Source organism: Impatiens glandulifera, chromosome 1 (assembly GCF_907164915.1).
Source record: "Impatiens glandulifera chromosome 1, dImpGla2.1, whole genome shotgun sequence".
In the NCBI taxonomy this organism is placed as follows: Eukaryota; Viridiplantae; Streptophyta; class Magnoliopsida; order Ericales; family Balsaminaceae; genus Impatiens; species Impatiens glandulifera.
In genome coordinates this window covers 49,334,336-49,353,260 of record NC_061862.1, presented here as the reverse complement: position 1 = coordinate 49,353,260, position 18,925 = coordinate 49,334,336, and the positions used below count along the sequence as shown (strand labels likewise).

The 18,925-nt window shown below is 31.9% G+C and overlaps 2 protein-coding genes across 3 annotated transcripts; one reads left to right on the top strand and one right to left on the bottom strand.

Annotated features, from left to right (window-relative positions):
* The first annotated feature begins 4,278 nt into the window (after positions 1-4,278).
* LOC124922549 (probable serine/threonine-protein kinase abkC) lies at positions 4,279-9,091 on the top strand. Of its 2 annotated transcripts, none has more exons than XM_047463282.1 (5): positions 4,279-4,528; positions 5,131-6,381; positions 8,140-8,406; positions 8,532-8,687; positions 8,765-9,091. In XM_047463282.1, the coding sequence occupies exons 2-5, from the start codon at positions 5,305-5,307 to the stop codon at positions 8,882-8,884; spliced, it is 1,620 nt and encodes a 539-aa protein (XP_047319238.1). In that variant the 5' UTR covers positions 4,279-4,528; positions 5,131-5,304; the 3' UTR covers positions 8,885-9,091. The 2 variants fall into 2 exon arrangements, with proteins under 2 accessions (XP_047319238.1, XP_047319232.1); XM_047463276.1 differs by having other exon boundaries at positions 5,076-6,381.
* Positions 9,092-10,329: 1,238 nt separating this feature from the next.
* Positions 10,330-17,778, bottom strand: LOC124922528 (lysine-specific demethylase JMJ25-like). Its single transcript, XM_047463262.1, has 13 exons — positions 16,963-17,778; positions 16,730-16,875; positions 15,565-15,670; positions 15,367-15,496; positions 15,203-15,266; positions 14,107-14,791; positions 12,996-13,325; positions 12,278-12,751; positions 12,119-12,191; positions 11,953-12,038; positions 11,116-11,235; positions 10,956-11,024; positions 10,330-10,583 (listed from the first exon to the last, which is right to left on the bottom strand). Exons 1-13 carry the CDS (start codon positions 17,605-17,607, stop codon positions 10,566-10,568), a joined length of 2,946 nt encoding a protein of 981 aa, XP_047319218.1. The 5' UTR covers positions 17,608-17,778; the 3' UTR covers positions 10,330-10,565.
* Between the last annotated feature and the right edge of the window lie 1,147 nt (positions 17,779-18,925).

The window sequence follows — 18,925 nt, the reverse complement described above, 5'->3', positions numbered from 1 at the left end:
TCAATACATATAATTACAAATGGACACCTACTCCGTATATATATTGCTAAATCTTTGAGATTATATTACCAAAATATAAAACCCAAGAAAAGAACTCTTATATTTGAGTTTTTTTTAAATAATCTAAAACAATTCACAAATATTTTAATTTTTTTTCTTATCAATCAAAATTAAAATATTAAATTACTTTTTACTATATTTTATATAAATAATAATGTGTTTTAATTAAAAAAATATTTAAAAAATATGTACTTACTTTAACTTAGGCTTCGTTCGGATTGAGGTTTTAAAAAAACTAGAGAGGAAAAAAATAATGATTGGTGATGATTTTGAGGAGGTGATGATTATTTTTTTTTTAAACTTAAAGAGTATTAATATATATGAATAAAATAAAAAATAATAATTTAAAATATATGGTATTTTAGTATTTTTATTAAAAAAATGAGTGATGTAATTGTTTAGAAGTAATTGATTTTGAATGAGTTTTTTAAAAAAACAAAGAAAACAAGTCCTTAAAAATTTGCAAATAGAATCGAAATTCTGACATTTGGATATCTTAAATCGATTTTTAATACTGCACTAACTTTATAATATATTTTATAAGATAAAACTGGGTAGAATAGTAACTAAATTAATTATAAAATAACTTTTGCACACGAGAACAACTCATGACTTTTTTTTTTTTTTTTTAATGTAACAAATTAGTTGAGATTTTATTATATTTTTATGTGATTTATTTTATTTTTAGAAAATATATAAAATTTGACAGAGTTTGTTTGATCATAGAGGTCGGTTACATTTGTTTATATTCTCGTGGAACAATGTGTAGGGATACACGTGGAAAGTGAGGACCACCTGCAAAAGATCTGTTTGGTTTCATTGAAAATATTGGCGTGGGTCTTGTGCTTAAAAGCTTCAACCTCCTTTCCGTCTAATTGCTGCTCAAACGCCGCCTTAATTTGGTCCCCTCTCATGGATATTGGACACGTATAAATACATCTCATCATCATGACAAGTTGACATCTCATTTGACTGGTAAGTGGTAACAGATTAATTTGCTATATATATATATAAATCAAACTATTTCTCATACTAACTTAATTTTTTTTTTCAAATTAACACATTTTCTTGTTCAACTTTTTAAATAATTTATTTTATTTATTTATTTTCAAATTCTATTTAAACTCAATTTTTTATTATTATAATTAAAATTCATTATATTAATATATATATATTAAATTATTATTTTTTAAAATTTAATATATTTAAATTATTATTTGTATAAACTAAATTATTTATATTTTAATATATATTTTAAATTATTATTTTTATAAATTTAATTATTTATATTTTGATATATAATTTAAATTATTATTTTTTTATAAATTTAATTATTTATATATATATATATATTTACATTTCAATTATTATTGAATATTTTCAACTTTAAACATTAAAATATTATTAATTTACTCTTTGATGACTCTTTGGTTTTAATTTTTATGTTTCTTATTTGTCTCTTTTGGGCAAATTTATACATTTCTTATCCTATAATTTGAAATGACTCATTTATTTTTGTTACACTCTTTTAATCAACTTCTTATTTATCAAAACCATATATATATATATATATATATATATTTCTCTTCACATGTGTCCTTGTCTTTCTTCGACCGCCCAAAGAAAATAATCCTTGAATGGTTTGAAAAATAGAACCCCAAATTAAAAGTGGGATCATGTCTTTAATCGTTTGATGTTTACTGCAAGTTTATAATTTTATCCAATGTTTATTTCAACATGTTAGTCAACTTCTAAACAAATTAAAATTGAGTTCAAATACATTCACAATTACAAAAAAAATAATAGGTAATATCTTTATTATAATGACTTGTTTGATATATTTGAGTCATTTTTAAACAATTTAGTGAATTTACATATAACCTAACTGTTATTTCATACTCGAATTTGAGTAATTTATTTTTATCAAATAGTGTCGACATTTAAATTGTGTTGAATAAAACTCGCACTAAGAATTAAATGAAGATCATTCAACTTTGAATTGGGTCGTATAAAACCCACCATGAAAATTAAATATGACTCAAACTTTAAATTATATTATAAAACTCGAACTATTACAATTTTAATTAATTATTTGGACTTTCACCAAAAACATCCATACTTTTACTTGTATATCATGCACTTTCTTTTTATCTTTAAATAGTACTGATTAGTCTAAATCAACAATTTTAAAGCACTCTAATTGCCCATCTTAATTTGGTTCTGTCTCACTCGAAATTTGAGAAAAAAAAGTACACTATCAAGTTAAAAAACATTTTTTAGAAAATAATTATTTTTTGCGTTACAATAATATTGTTGTATATATATATATATATATTATTAAATTTAAAAATAAAAAAATATATATATTTAATTAAATGTTTCAACTTTTAAACTAAATAAAAATATAATTAAGAATTATTTGTTCATAAAAAAACAAAATTAAATAATGTATATACTTTAACCAAATAATTTAATTTATAATACAAAATTCAAAAGTATCAATTCTCTCTCTATAAAATATTAACCTTCTGTATACTAATTTATTACTTAGTAATTTTTGTTTTATTTTGTAATTTAATATAAAGTAAAAAAAATTATATTATTTTATTATATATATTATAGTTTTCTTTAAAAATTTAATGGAAGATCTCCCAAGAAGGATGGTTTTTTAAAAATAGAATACAAAGTGGTGTGGAATGTGCCGCAAGGAGGACTCATTCTCCATATCTCATATATTTTTATTTCCGATAATTCGGTCTATATGATTTAAGTCACTTACAATAATTCTAAGCAACTTCGTTATATCTTTTGATTATTCGGTGTCAAGTGTTACTATGGCTTACGGGTTAATCTTGGTAAACTTATTAATTTTTCTCGAACTCTGTTTTGTTGAGAATAAGAACAAGGCTCGTCAATATTCTAGGTTTTGGTATTGGTATCTTCACGTTGTTATATCTTGGTATGTCATTGAGTACTAAAGGTCATTATAAGTCCTTTTAGGACCCGATTATTACTAAAATGAAAGATAAGTTATCTATTTATAAATGAAAAATGATCTCGAAATGAGCCGTTTGGTTCTCATCAAAAGTGTTTTGTCCTTTATGTCCACATATAGGATGTTTTGTTCGTTCTACTCAAAGTGTAACAGTGAAATTGTGTATTTTATTGGTTAGTTGGGATTAAGTGAAGCGATACAAGAATTAGGAGGTCTAAATATTCAAGATCTTGTTTTTTTAACAAAGTCCTTCTCTCAATATGGTGCAATAGATTTGCATATGAGTCGGATAGTCTTTAAGTATCATTGATCAAATGTAAATATGGACATGATTGGTCTGGATGGTTCACCAAAAAGTTTAATCACCCTACGGGCTCTAATATTTAGAGTGGAATATATTCTTTATAGAAGAATTATCGCAATCAATCCAAATTCACTATGGGGAATGGGGCCTCGATTAATTTCTAGGATGATGCCTAATACGAGATTAAATGTCTCGATGTGGCATTTTCTAAGCTCGCATCAGTTGTCATTTTTAGAAATGGAACTATTAAGGAAATGTCCGATCAACAAACTTCGGTTATACTAGTCTCATCAGATATAGAAATAGGTTGAATACCATGAAGAGCTCTTCTCATACTAGGTTTTTGATCATAGTGGGGTGTAAGGAGGTGAAACCGGTCATATATAATGTTATGCGATGACAAGACATTATTGTTTTAATGTGGGGCATTGTTATAAATTGTATGCTGAGTTGTCTCCATATGATTTTTGTTGGGAGAAGTTGGGGGAATCCAATAATCCTTATAAATTATCGTTCTTTAGATGAAGTATTATTAATGGTGGAATTTTGACGAATAACATATGTATGAAAGAATATTATATTATGATTAGTGGAATGTGTCTTATGGAGGTTGAATCGGCTTCTCACATTCTTCTACATTGTCGTGGGGTGACATGAATTTAGAGTCTTCTTTGGAGCATAACTGAAATTCAATGAATGATGTTTAAGTCTCTCGATAGTTGTTGGAATATTTGAATCAAGACATTAGATATGGCGAGTCTAAATCGTTGGGTTAGTATCCATATTATCTTTTGGTCGATTATTTTGCTAGAAAAAAAATTGTCATACTATTATTCATTGTTATAATATTTATAATAAAAAAGTATCTTATATACATAAATTACTATTGTTTAATATAATACCGGGCGGTCCACGATATCACACGCCTTTCCTCCTCCACCTCCTGTGAACAAAAACCTCATATATTCTCTGTTGAAACAATCGCCGACTAGGTCTGAATATACGCTACCAAACCGATCACCGACGACGAATCTCGCCGCAGAACAAACAACCTACCCACGACCGATGAATTCTCTCCCTTTCACGACCATCTCAAAATGTTCGCAACTAATTCGGTTCTCAACTTAGTTCTTGGAATTCCATTCAAGGTCAATTCTCGCCATGTATAGGTCCGTCAATCCGTGACATTTATTTTATTTAATCCACCCTCCTCCTCACTCATATTTGTTTTCTTACGCTGATTCTGATTCAATGAATATCAATTCTAAGCTTCACACCTTATCATTGGCATTGAATGAAAAGTACACAATTGCTTGTATGAGATCGTTTTTACATTGCTTAAGCTCAAATCTATTTCTTTTTCGCAACTGCTATGCCAAGACCCCATTTTTAGGTGATTTTTACATCTGCATGTCTCCAGGAATCTTAGCTACCTAGTAAGAAGTTCGCTTTTAAGTGCCTGAACTCTCATTTAGCGGCATGTTTTGGTTCATTTGGTACAAATTGATAAATTAGAGTATTTATGGACATAAATTTGCGAATGTTCTGAGATGCATATATCAATTCATGCTGAGAACCAAGTAGGAGTCTTGATCATTTAGTTTCCTCTGACTGTTCTCTTCCCATTCTTTAAACATTCCCGATTAAGTCATACCCACCATTAATATATTTATCCTTAAGCTTAGTAAAAATTTGGCTCTGTTATCTGGATTGCAGACTTTTGACATTTAAGAATCTAAAGAGAGCTGCACATTTTGCTCATTTAAACCAGGGAGTTCTCTATGGAGAAGGAAAGAAGTGTGGGGAAGTTGTTACTAATGGGTTATCCTCCTCCCAACGGAGATTACAAACTGGATTTATTTTCCCTAGAAAGTATGCTTCATTCATTCCATACGGTTTCAAGAAAAGTTTTTTCAATAATTATTGTGCCGTCCCCTCAAATACCATGTCAGCTCATCATGCTCAAATTCCTTGGAGACGGCTGTTACAGGCATCTCCTAATAGATCACGGCAATCTATTCGCTGGGTAGCCCAAGCAGTTAGCTTGGCCTTGAACCGGTCTTATGTGGTTGTACCAGCAGCATTTGCTCTTACTTGTGGTAGTTTATCCGTGGCACAATCATCAGCAGATCCAAACCCCTTCCATTCAAGGAAACCGTTATCCATGCGAGCTGAAGATGGGCGCGCTTTGTTTACATCTATATTATTCTCGGTGTTTGAAGGCATTGTTTTGGTTTTTAGAGCTTTTTGTTTGACAGTTTTGTTCTCACCCTGCATGGTAATGGCACCATTTGCCGATTCTTTTGGGCTTCGATTCAGACAGACATGGCTTCGTGTTGTGCTTCGGACACTTGAAATAGCTGGCCCGGCGTTCATAAAATGGGGCCAGTGGGCAGCTACACGTCCCGATCTTTTCCCCAGAGATCTATGTGCTGAGCTTTCGAAGCTTCAGGCAAATGCTCCTCAACATAGCTTTTCTTACACCAAAAGAAGTGTGGAGAAAGCATTTGGGCGTAAAATTTCAGAAATTTTTGACAATTTCGAGGAGGTTCCTGTTGCCTCTGGAAGCATTGCTCAAATTCATCGGGCTACTTTGAAACTTAAGAAGGGACAGACGAAACCAATTGTAGTTGCTGTCAAAGTTAGACATCCTGGAGTTGGTGAATATATAAGAAGGGACTTCAATATAATTAATATTGTAGCCAAGGGTTCCACATTCATCCCAACTCTAAAATGGCTAAGGTTGGATGAAAGTGTCCAGCAATTTGCAGCTTTCATGTTGTCTCAAGTTGACCTGGCACGGGAGGCTGCACATCTAAGTCGATTTATCTACAATTTTCGTCGATGGAAAGATGTCTCTTTTCCAAAGCCTGTTTATCCTCTTGTCCATCCTGCAGTTTTGGTGGAAACTTTTGAGCAAGGAGAAAGTGTGTCGTACTATGTCGACGGACTTGAAGGGCATGACAGGCTTAAAAAGGCACTTGCTCATATTGGAACTCATGCACTTCTGAAGATGCTTTTGGTAAGATACCTATATATTTTAATTATCAGTACACAATCTTATGTTACGTTTTGTAATTGGCTGAGAATCAATGTTTTGCACTGCTGTAGGACATATCATGCATACCGATTTATGATCATCGAATGACATTAGCAAGAAGTGACCATTCTAATTAATAAGACCTAACAAGTATTGTGATACAAATCTAGAGAGTTGAAAAAACGAGAATTCTCATTAAGAGTGATTCAATTACAATCAACATAGTCGCCAAAAAAAAATACAATCAACATATCTATCTGAATGAACTCTAAACCACTAACATAGGTACTTATGCTAGGCTGGTCCAACTAACAGACTTAACCACCAATAAGCCCACTAGGGCCACTACATAGCCCAACAACTAATTTTCGTACAGAAGCTAACCCAACCCCAATACCTAACTTTAGCATCGTGTATCTGATGCGAGTAGAATTTCAAGAACATGAATATAAAAGAGAATAGTGACTTTATTGATTGACCCTGAATTGGGATGAGAAAATACAATAGTTACGACCAGAATTAGGGAGAAGAAGAGATACCCAGAATTGGAGATGAGACTAACAAAATACATTCTTCAAGACTAACTAATCAACAACTCTAATCTAATATGTTTAGCTCTATTTATAATAGTTTCTATACATCTAGTATAATGGGCTTAAAAACATAACTGTATTATAAAATGATTAACTTGGTACCACTTAGAACGCCTTAAGTTGAAGTGGAGGTCATAGCTGTAAGGGTGCATGCTAGCTTCCAACATTAAAAAAAAAAATTATTAACTTGTTCATATTAAACTCAAGCTCATTCAGTAGGCAGCCCATCTTTTAATATAAGACTCTGCAAATGAGGTATATCTTCCGTCTCCTCATTTTCGCCAGACCCTATATTTTCTCATGTATCAGTATCATATTGGCTATTAGAGATTCTTAAAAGTCTTTTGTTTGAATCCAACATATTTGTATCCTATTAACCAGTGAATTCTGTAGTAAATTATCAATTAAAATATATAAAGTACCCTTATTTTTGTTCTTTATAACATTTTAAAAGTATACTATGTATATTTTGGTCATTTAACTTGAACCCTCAACTTTCTCATCAAGCAAAATTGTCAAATAGTATGAATTAACCCAAATAACCCTATATACAATAAGCCAGAATTCATGTCTAGAGAAAAGACAACTTAACATTTTCTGGTATATATTTTAGCAAATTTCACATTAAGTTTCTGTTGCAAGGAGTTATGGATTTTTAAGGTAGTTCATTTAATAGTGAAATAGTTAATGCATTTTGTAGGTTTTTGTATGTTTACAACTCTCTGTTTTTTCGCATATTAAAGCATTGTGAAAACATTGTGTTGAGTTTTGGCTCATATACTATTTTTAGTGGGTTAAAGTGGAAGGGTGTTTTAATCTTGTGACTTGATGTACTCCTATAAATAGAGACTTTGTAACCTAGGGTTACTTGGACGTTGAGGTAGTTGAAAATCTATAGAACGACAATTCCTCGATGATGATGTAGACATTGTTGGCAGAACCTCGTAAATCTTATTGTGATCATACTTTTACTCTCTTCTTCTCTGTTGTTTAGATTAGAGTGTTTGGTTTATTTTCTCAACAAGAATTTGAATGATTAGAAACCAACCTGTCCAACTCCATTGTCTCTTTGTATTCTGATGGTTTTGATAGCTGTTAGACTATTATGTTTATCTTTTGTTGCCATGAATTCTTCTTCTTATTTCAGGTTGACAACTTCATCCACGCGGACATGCATCCTGGGAATATTCTTGTCCGTGCACAGAACGAGTCTTCTGAAAAGAAGCTTTTCAAATCAAAGCCGCATGTGGTTTTCCTTGATGTTGGTATGACAGCTGAACTTTCTAGAAACGACCGAGTAAATTTGATCGAATTCTTTAAGGCTGTTGCCACTAGAGATGGAGAAACAGCAGCTCATAGCACTCTCATGTTATCTAAGAAGCAGAACTGCCCCGACCCAGAGGCATTCATCAAGGTAACAACCTATTTTACCTTGTTCGTTTAGTTCTGTTTGGGTGCATCAATGTCTATGTCTGGTTGTTGGGGATTTGAAACAATGATTCTTGTTTATAAGAGGTGTTGATGGTGGTCGTGTTACAGGAAGTTAAGGAGGCGTTTGATTTCTGGGGTACTCCAGAAGGTGATTTAGTTCACCCTGCTGATTGCATGCATCATCTTCTTGAGCAAGTTAGACGGCATAAGGTCAATATCGATGGCAATGTCTGCACTGTCATGGTTACCATGTTAGTCCTCGAGGTAAATATTACATTTTTCTTTACCATTCTCTATCATATTCAAATTTAAAATTATGATTTTTTGGTTGATTTGTTTAGGGTTGGCAAAGGAAACTTGATCCAGAGTATGATGTGATGCACACTTTGAGGACCTTACTTCTCAAGGCAGATTGGGCAAAGTCTCTTACTTATACAATAGAAAGCCTCATGGCCCCTTAAGAAGAAAAGTGTTATTATAATAATAACAATATTATATAATGTTGAAATTCAAATTGTTGGCAGAAATGATTTTCCAACATGTCTGCCAATCTTGTACATCTGAATAATGTTGTGTTTATATTTTCCCTAGGATTTGGGTTGTTTATTACTCACTCCATAAGGCAACAATAGATTTGTTGATTTTTTTGTGTAGTTTTCTTTTTTTTCTTTCTTGTTTTTTTTACCACTGCTCTAAGCTTTGAATATGTAGAGTATTCTTGACATATGACTTTTTACACAAATAACTATTCAAATTATACAAGGGATAGGTCCCATTTGAATTATTTTTAATTTATGTGTTTGTTTGTGTATTCCACTTTTTAATTTGTGTATGTCCAAGTTTAGGTTCAGAACTTTTTCACTTCCAAACGAAATATCGGCTTTGTTTGAAAAATCATATTCAAAGTTGAATCTGAATTTGAACCAAAAAATAATTCTAAATTTATTTTAAAACAATTTTTCTTAAATCAATTCTTGTGAAATGAGATTGAGTTGTCAAAATTCATTTTCTTTTTATTTTTAGAGAAAAGATTCTTGTATTGATTGTGTTAGAAGAATAATGTATTATGTGATACAAACCATATATGGATGAAAGAACTCCTTAAACCTAAGTCTTGACCTAAATAATAATAATAATACATAATTATGTTTTGGGGGATTAACATGGTTTATGAGGAACAATGACAGTTACAAACAGATAAATGATTCAAAATCTTAAAATAAATACAGGATTTACAAATAACCCCTTGAAGTTGAAATTTAATCTATAGACCAAGAAAAGCTCGAACAAAACTTAACTTGGATCTCTATATATTAAAGTTGTATCAAGAGATAGAGTTATATTCACTTATGAAAATTTTGAATATGTTGCGACAAAACTATTCCTTATTTTAGGACATGTTTTTAATGAAAAAGACTATAGGTTACTTTTCTTAAATGAAAAAAAGGATTTACCGGTGACTTTATCATCTCTAAACAAGAATGACATCCACAAGATCTACTGATAAAAGATCTCTCCTTGAGTGAGATGAAAAAGGAATGCAGGAATTCATGGTGGAGAATTCATAGATATAGAAACAAAAACTGAAGAATCGGAGAAGGTATTTAAGGCATATAGAAGAAGATGAAGAGAATCAATCAATCAGCCAATATCCCTATTTTATTGCATATTTCCATTAATAATTACATTGATTTTGTTTCAGGCGTTATTAAAAAGAAGTAAATTTATTTCAATCCACATTAAATAAGAGGGTAAAATATTTTATTTTATTTATTTTTTGCTTGTTTATAACAAGGCAAAACTGGGTTTTTTTCTCATGAAAATGAAAACCTAAGCAGAGAAAAGAGAAGAAGAAGAAGAGCAAAACTGGAAAGCAAAAGCAGCAGCAATAAACAAAAGCAGATAGAGTCAAGAAAAAAAGTTGATTTTGATTTGCTGTTTCGATTGAGTAGCTGGTGCTTCATAGAAACAAAAAAAAAAACTGGTATAAGTATTGACTGACTAGGATGCTCTTCTTATAGTTTGATGAATCAAGAAGAAAACAAGAAGAAGATGGTATTAATTCCAACAAAATGCTAACAGTAAAATGGCCGATATTACTTGACCCCAATCATCCATCATCTGCTTTCAGTTTCTCATTCCTCAGCTGTCGCCGCCTTCCTGGATGAGAAATGCCAAAGGGGCCACGACTTTACAATGTAAGAAATCATATCATCCAACCATTTCAAAACACTTTATTGTATATTATAGAGAGGACTCTAGCTGAGACCAAATTTTCATTTGAAAAAACTTTTTTTTTTTGGTCAAATTTCTCATCCAACTGTGGAAGAATCAATCAGATTAATCACATTTGAAGACAAGGTGTGTGTGTGTGTATATCAACTTAATCTGACACGGATTCAGAATCAAATAAATTGTTTTAAGATGCACCTTGTTTTCAAATGGGATCACATCCGGATTAGAAATAATCAGATCAAACCATGTTTCCAAATGAAGCACCCAATATTAAATGCCTGAATAAAAATAACTCACCTTGAGAGGAAGATCATCATTAATCTCATTGATTGCTGAGGAAACACCATGCAGAGCCATTGTCTTCACCTGTTAATAAAAAAACCATCTTCTTATCATCATTATTATGCATCTCCAATAATATATTATTCTAAAAAAAAAAATCAGATTAATCCATCACCTCCAGTATTTTCTTCCTGGCTTTATGTTGTACAGGTAGTAGCCGAATTTCGTCAATCAAATTGATACACTTGGCAGCATTTTCAGGTGAGACAAAGTTCAATACCGCATTAACACAGGTCTGCATCATTAAAAACACTCAGACTATCAATTTAAGAAACAAACAATATTCATTAAGATGTAACATTCCCCATTAAAATATTCAGGATGCATGCTATTCTCAAAAAGTTATTCATAGTTATTCCCAAATATGATCATATAAGCCTCTACTATTCTTTATTGCTGATATTTAGGGTGGGTGCGTTTTATACAACTGAAAATTAGGTGACAAATAAGTGAAGTATTTGATGGGGAATTAGTGTTGAACAAGTAATTAAAGACTATTAGTGACCAAGTTAATATTCTTCTTACCAAGTTAACTCATCCATAGCTTACCAAATTAAACCAGACTTTTGAACTTAATTTGATTTGAATCTAAATAATTGATTTTAAATATCAGTTCTCAATACACTTAATTCACATATGCATTTAATCATTTACATCCAAAATAATCAAGACAGAAAATCTGGCTTAGTTCCCGCAAGAGGATGATTTAACTTGGTATTATGGTATATGCACATACAAAATACAACTTTAACCAATGTAAATCAACCAACTTGGTATTGTAGTTTTTAAATATTTTCTTGGCATAAGTTCTATATTTTATCAACTACATATAAAGTACTTAGCACTCATATATTATCATTTGGATTATTCAACATTTATTTTCATCTAATTCGGCACTTAAAATTTAGTATACTGAATCCAACACTTAATTTTCAGTTTTTATCAAACGCACCTTCAATTTTCTGATCTGGTACGGACACCCTGCTGGAATAATAACTGCCTCTCCAACATGCTGCTCAAATGTCCATGGTTCAATATCTGACACATAAAGCAGTTTTTTGTTTTTTGTTATAATTGAGTAAGATTGACGTTAATAAAGCGAGAAAGAAAATACTCACTGAACTCCTCCTTAAGCCTTATTTTATGAAACATGTCCAGATAAAAGCTCTCGTCAAAAATTGGATGGACAACCTGTGAAGAATAAGAGGAAAAAAGTAAGCCAGCAAAACACTTGCATTACATGTCCAGTTAGATCTCATTTTTGGCATGAAACATACATTCTCTGGAACACAATAAGGATATCCAATTTCCTTGGAGTGTTTCTTAAGGTATGCCAAAAGCTTTGGAACATCCTGTCGGCGAAAGATGTCCCATTCAGCTCCACAAGAATCAGTCTTTAGTTTCTCTTTAGATGTACCATTCTTGGAAGATTTCTCATCGCCATGTGATGAAACATCAGAATCAGTTGCAGATTCAGATTCGGAAGCAGGGCTGTCATTTGTGCTACATCTACTAGGCTTATGCAACTCATCAGCAGGTAATCCATTTTTAATCACATCAGAACCTGATTCTTCATTATCTTCACTGAGTACTGATGATTTTTCTTCCACTTCGTTTGCTGCTTTTTCACCTGTAGCTACTACTTCAGTAGGCTTTTGTTTATGGGAATTATATTTATTCAATAAATCTTTTATTTCGGTCAACTGTTCTGAGGTAGCAGGAGTATCTGTTGTATGCACCAGAATATTGACCTGAAAACCCATAAACAAATAGAATGGCCAACCCATCAATCTTATTCAGATCATCAACTAAAATATTAAAAATACCTTCCATTTATTTTTTTCACATTTAAAAATATTAAATAAACACATCTGGTTTCACATCCCAGTGCGAAATTTTAAAGAAAAAAGTGCTTCCTTAAGGGGTCACTATGCAGGAAAAGTAGATGCATTTATTATTATTATATATATATAAGATAATGGGGGTAGAGGGTACCATATCATGAGAGTGATAGCATAGCTTTGTGACGAAATCAGGATGCATAAGATCCTCCAGACCAGCAAATGATATGTTCAAATAAGGACCCAAATTTGGATTTTCCATGTGCTCTGGCAAATTTGCAGCTACATTGAGAATGCCAGATGCCGGATTCGTATATTCTTGGAATGGTAAAGCATCGATAATATCATCAAAGTGATATGGAAAATGCTCTTGAAACAGTTCCGAAGAGATACAAAGTCTCAGTTTCAGAATCTCGCGCTTTAGATTTGCGCATGACTGAGCCTCTAGAGATCCCGTGAACATGTTCTTACTACAAATTTCTACCTGAGATAAACCAGAGTTCAAGAAAACACATCATTAGCAAAAGACAAATGCTATAAGATAGTGTTGAGGACAATGGTATTAACAATAATGGGCAATTTTGTCATGTTGATCATAATCAGAAAATCTACATTTGTAATGTTTGTATTAAAACAGTGATCTAGAAAACAATCTGGATCCTGGAAAAAAAACTATACCAAATTAAACACAAAATTACACTATATTTTATTTCATAATCTAGAAAATAAATTGTATACCAAATTAAACACAAGAATCAAACTATAATTTGGATCATATATAGAAAATATTTTATACCCAACTAAAAAAGAATAATTCAATTTTAACTTTGACGATTATTTTTCCAATGGGATCGTGACTGACAAAATACCAGTTTCTTAATAGGCTAATTTTTAACTCAAATAATAAAGATAATGTTTACTACTCCCTACAAATATTTGAGATATATAAAAGTCAACAACTCTCCCATTGTTTAAATTATTGGGAAACTTGTGTGCCCCGATGAAAAAGGACAGTTCAACCAATAACCATCATATATCATGCATATTGTTTTTTTTAGACCGTGAATATGTTTTCATGGAGGAGGATAACACAACATCCAACCTCATGTGACCCCCCACTTAGAGTGTTTTTAGTGGCAATCAAAACTGAGTCTTCAGCTCTTGGTTTTGTACGGTGGTAACAAAATTCAGAAAGTATAATACAAAACAGTGCAAAAATTAGAAACCAATAACAGGCCTCATATATGTTGATGCAAAAAACTGACCTCGCACCAATCCAAAGAATCTATAAACGATGCTTTATCACGGCAATTTGTACTTCTTTCCTTCAGGTAAGTGGAGAACATAACAAGAGGATCCCAGTTCCTTTCTCCTGCACTGTTGAGCACCTTTTGAACTATCACAGGATGACCCTTATCCCAGTGCTTCTGGAAGTGGCTAGAATTGTTGACACTAAGATCTTTCATAATTGGATTGTACAAGAGATTATCGCTGGAATCTTCTCTTCTAGCCGCTCTTTGTAAAACTTTGTTTCCTTTATTTTTTGTGCTTTCACATATTGAGCAGCGTGAAGAATCATCTACTCTTTGTGGGGAATCATAACTGTTCATTATATTTTCTCCACTTACTTGCAGTTCAACGGCCCAACTAGGTGGGAATATGCTTTGCAAATCAAGAAGGCCATTGCCACAACCATCGAAAGAAACAGGTGGGCATATTAAACTACCATCATCATCTTTAAGATGTTTCCATTTTGGAGATACTGCAGGAAAATTAGGGCGTTTAGAGCGGAATTTGTGTGTACAGTTGGCTACCTTGTTTCTGGTAGGCTGTTTGGAAGTATCAGATGGGACATCTTGGTAGAACTTTGAACAACAAGACAAGCATAGGTTATAAGAACATTCCCTGCAGCTTCTATGCAAATCCAGAATAGAAGCTTTACAATAGTTGCTGTTCCAAAACAAAAGACATCACGATAGAGAAAACGTATAAGAGGTTAAGAAGTTATCAGTTTATTGAATGAAAGAAATTGGTTAGATGTTCATTTTGATTCCTCAACTTGTGTTGGACTCATTTTGAATTCTGTACTTTCAAAATATGTCAATTCTTAGTTACTCAATCAACTTTATAAATCATCTGTACAGAAATTTAACCTTAATGTCAATTCTTGGCTAAACTAAAATGCAGATCAAAACATTAACAGAGTTAACCAATAAATGACAAAGGGAAGTAATATAAACTATTTTTAAAAGTTGAGGAAGTAAAACGAGCTTGCCGCAAGTTGAGAAAGCAAAACAAACTTTTTATGCATGTTCACAAAGCAAAATAAGCTTCTATCCAAGGAAATTTATCGGAGCTTACCAGTTATACAGCTTACTGCAACCAGCATCAGCCTGTTCAATACTAAGTTGGGAACGAACTTTACCTTTTAGGAGAACAGAACCAGATAAATAATTTCTTTGTTAGAATTCTGAAGTACATTAAGTCCTTTATGATAGACAAAAAATTACAATTGGAACTTGTACCTTTTATCTTAGCTTCTACATCCAGCTCAAGAGCTTGTTCCCGGTTTATTTTTTTCAGCACAGGAAGAAGCATGCGTAGGAGGTACAGAAGTTTAATTTTCTTGACCTTCCTTCCAGTCCTTGAATTACCCTGCAATAGTGCTTTGAAGCTGATATAAGAGTGTCTAACTTTTCTGAAAACAGTAATTCTTATTATACCTTTACTGTGTCATCCTTGGACTGGTTTCTCATGCAGACTCTACATCGGCATGTTTTTCGACAAACTGGACACTCCTTTTTAACTTGTTCCTCCAATAAAGAAGGCCTATAGTTATACAGATAAATGAAGTCACATAAAAATGCATTATCACCAAATAAGATCTATTTGAATGTAACTACTGTTCATGATTTACATAACCCTGTAGCATATGAAAGAAATAAACTATCACCAAATCGATGTTTGATAACACAACTTATCACTTGATCGAAATGATTAAAAAGTGCTTATTTAAGTTAAGTTCATCTGATAATTCTTATTTAAAATCACTTAATTATTTAATTCATCTCAAATTAAGCTAAATTTAGTAAGAGCGTCCAATAACAACTTTAACACTATAAATGAATCAAATTAAAGCATTATAAGGGTAAGATAGTATTTAAGAATACATACTAAGTACTTAAAATTCAGATATTTTCATTTCGGTTTATTCAACATTTAATTTCATTGACTTTCGACAATTAAAATTCAGTATTAAGACTAGTCATTTCTTTAAATTTGTGATTCAACTCTTTTCTGAGACAACATTAAATGAGCAGGAATTCTATAAGTGAGCAAGCTTCAATTATGTCAAATAATTTTAAAATAAAGATAAACTAATGTAGCTATCAAGCACAATTCTTATCAAGTTTAATAGATATGATAGGAAACCAAAGTGTAAGACATGAGGAAGAAGCTCAGTAAAAGGAGTAACAATTTGGTAAAACTAATAAAAGAGCAATGTAACAAAATGACACCATTTAAGCTAGAATCTAAGAAACAACTTCATCTCTGTTTAATGTTCCTTATCATTTATAGAAGTGTTCATTTAGTAGGCTTCTGTTATCTACCCAAAGAAATCCTCCAGACACAGAGAGAGTTGGACAAATAAAACTCTACTAATTGCAGCATTTCATATTGACAAATGAATTGTAGTTGTTTTCAGCATTAAGGATATATGGGTATGTACTTCAAAGTAATCAATAAGTTCTGTCATCTGTTGGTAAATGTTCTTTTCATTCAATTCACTTAGAAGACAAATGACATAAACAATTGAGTATTCTTTTGTAGTAGTATAGTTGAAATTAAATTGGGTTTCCAACTAAATTAAATGGAAGATTGACAAACCTTTGAAGTATGCAATCTCTGCAGAAGTGTTCTTTTTTACAGGTACAACATTTGATAAGTGTTCGGTAACTACTCTTTGTACACCAATGGCATTTATTCCTCTTCACTATCTTCAATTTTTCTCCATTCCGAGGACGGGGCATAATCTAAGTTCAAAGCAAGTCAGACAAAAAAAAAAAGAACAAACAGAAGAAGTTTAATTTGGGGAAAGTAAAAAAAGAAAGAAAAAAAACCTGGGTTGTAGCAATTGGGACGGGCTCAATGTTCTTGGATCGAAAGCACCTCCGAAGAGAAACACCTGAATCAGTCCCTACTTTAATATTACAGGGTTCAATTTCATCATTCGAATCATCAGGTGAAAGAGGTGGTGAAATCTCCATGACTCCATTAGGCAACTCTCTCACCAACTCTGCCTTCTCCTCATGTTCCAAGTCATGTTTTCCATCCTTCTTCCTATCACCTTTTTTCTTCATAAACTCTTTGATCAGCTCCATTTTGTTTTCACCTTTTTTCAACTTCATCTTACTCCGAACTCCATCTAAAGCCTCAGGTGCTTCTACATTCTTGCTTCTCGTAACAGGTCTAGAAACAGGCTTCTTCTCCTCCTTATTACCCACATCCCGAATTTCCGAATTCTGCACTTGTTTATTTCTTGATCTACTTCTTTCTCTTCTCTGTAGTTTCAAAGCCTCCGGAACTTTCTCCTTATGCTGCCTATGCCGGAGTTGGAGATGATGAAGCTCGCAGAACTTCTTGTCCTCCATTGCTCTCCGGCTACACCTCCATCTCTTACCGTCGGATCTGTTACAGCGGAGATCGTCTGGTACATCTTCCTCATCAGACAACCTTTTCTCCAACTTCCTTTTACCTTTTCTCATGCTTCGAATCGTGAAAACTGGGTCGATTCAATGCTGTTCGATCCCTACCCTTTCCTAATCAAATCGAAGAACAGAAGAAAATAGGGTTTTGGAGGTTATTTATGAAATATAGAGTCCGAATACAGCAGAAAACCAGAGAGAGAGAGAGAGAGAAAGACTTGTGATTTCAGATGGGTTATTTATTTCTCAATTTATCACAAGTGGCACACGCCCTATATACACATAATTTCTTCATTTAGATTTTGTTACGCGTTCACATTTAAATCAAGATTACATTTTTCAAAAAAGTGAATCTGCATGAGATTACATCTTTTTTTCAAAAAGTGAATTTCTTGCTAATTGCTTTTTTTTCATTTCAAAATTAAAAAAACAAATAACCGCCCATTTCAATACAAGTGAAATTCCAAAATACCCATGAATGCAAAAGCATTATTGAGTGCAACGTTTGTGAAATTATTTTTACGGTTATTTCATCAACGCTGCACTCAATGATGGATTTGTTATCGGGAAAGAGAAGTTGCAATGTGGGTATGGTGTGGTTTGGTTTCTATATTTATATAAAGTCGGATTTTATTGAAGTACACTTTTATTATTTTATTTATGTACTAATATTAGTTAGTATAACACGTTCTAATAGAAGATTAATGTACTTATTCATTGTACTATATGATATTGTACTACTACTATCTATCTTTTTCATAATTTCCATTGTTCTTTCATTTTTAAATCTATTAGGTTATAACGTTTTTAAAATCTCATTTGGGGTTTTAGTAAAAGATATAAATTGGGAAATATATGAATTATAAGTTTGAGTAGTAGTGAAGCAAGTGGATTAATTCAATCTATTTTGTTCAATTCACATTTGTGATACCATAATAATTTAGAAGTGAGTCGATTTTTCTAAATCTTAACTTTGTGGATCGGTTTCGGTTGATAGTTTTAAACTAATTAAAAAATAAAGTATGGAAGAACTAAATTAGTAAACGACAAAAGTATCTTTATTTAATGAATTTTTTCTATCAAAAATAAATATTATGTTGTAAATAAGATTTGAACTAACTAATTAAATATTGAATAGAAAGAGACTTCGCAATTAGGTTAGTGTTATTCAATGGAGATTTATGATTTATGAAATGGTATTAATCAAATCTTTCTACTGATTCCCCTGATTCCCCTGTATCAAGTATTGACTCATCTAAACTAACACTGACTTAACAATGTGAAAATATAAAATTTGTAAAATCGAACCTTAATTAAATAATCTCGAATCACCAACAAAACAAAAAGAGGATTTAAAGATTACAAATTAGTTATCATT

What these genes read in the sequence shown, in the direction of transcription:
- LOC124922549 (XM_047463276.1), top strand. An exon ending in CACTTCTGAAGATGCTTTTG is followed by an intron (nt 6,382 to 8,139) that starts GTAAGATACCTA and finishes TTCTTATTTCAG; the next exon opens with GTTGACAACTTCATCCACGC. An exon ending in TTACCATGTTAGTCCTCGAG is followed by an intron (nt 8,688 to 8,764) that starts GTAAATATTACA and finishes TGATTTGTTTAG; the next exon opens with GGTTGGCAAAGGAAACTTGA.
- LOC124922528 (XM_047463262.1), bottom strand. Translation starts at nt 17,607, where the DNA reads ATGAGAAAAGGTAAAAGGAAGTTGGAGAAAAGGTTGTCTGATGAGGAA. An exon ending in TGCAGTAAGCTGTATAACTG is followed by an intron (nt 14,792 to 15,202) that starts GTAAGCTCCGAT and finishes GTTTTGGAACAG; the next exon opens with CAACTATTGTAAAGCTTCTA. An exon ending in CTTATTGTGTTCCAGAGAAT is followed by an intron (nt 12,192 to 12,277) that starts GTATGTTTCATG and finishes TATTCTTCACAG; the next exon opens with GTTGTCCATCCAATTTTTGA.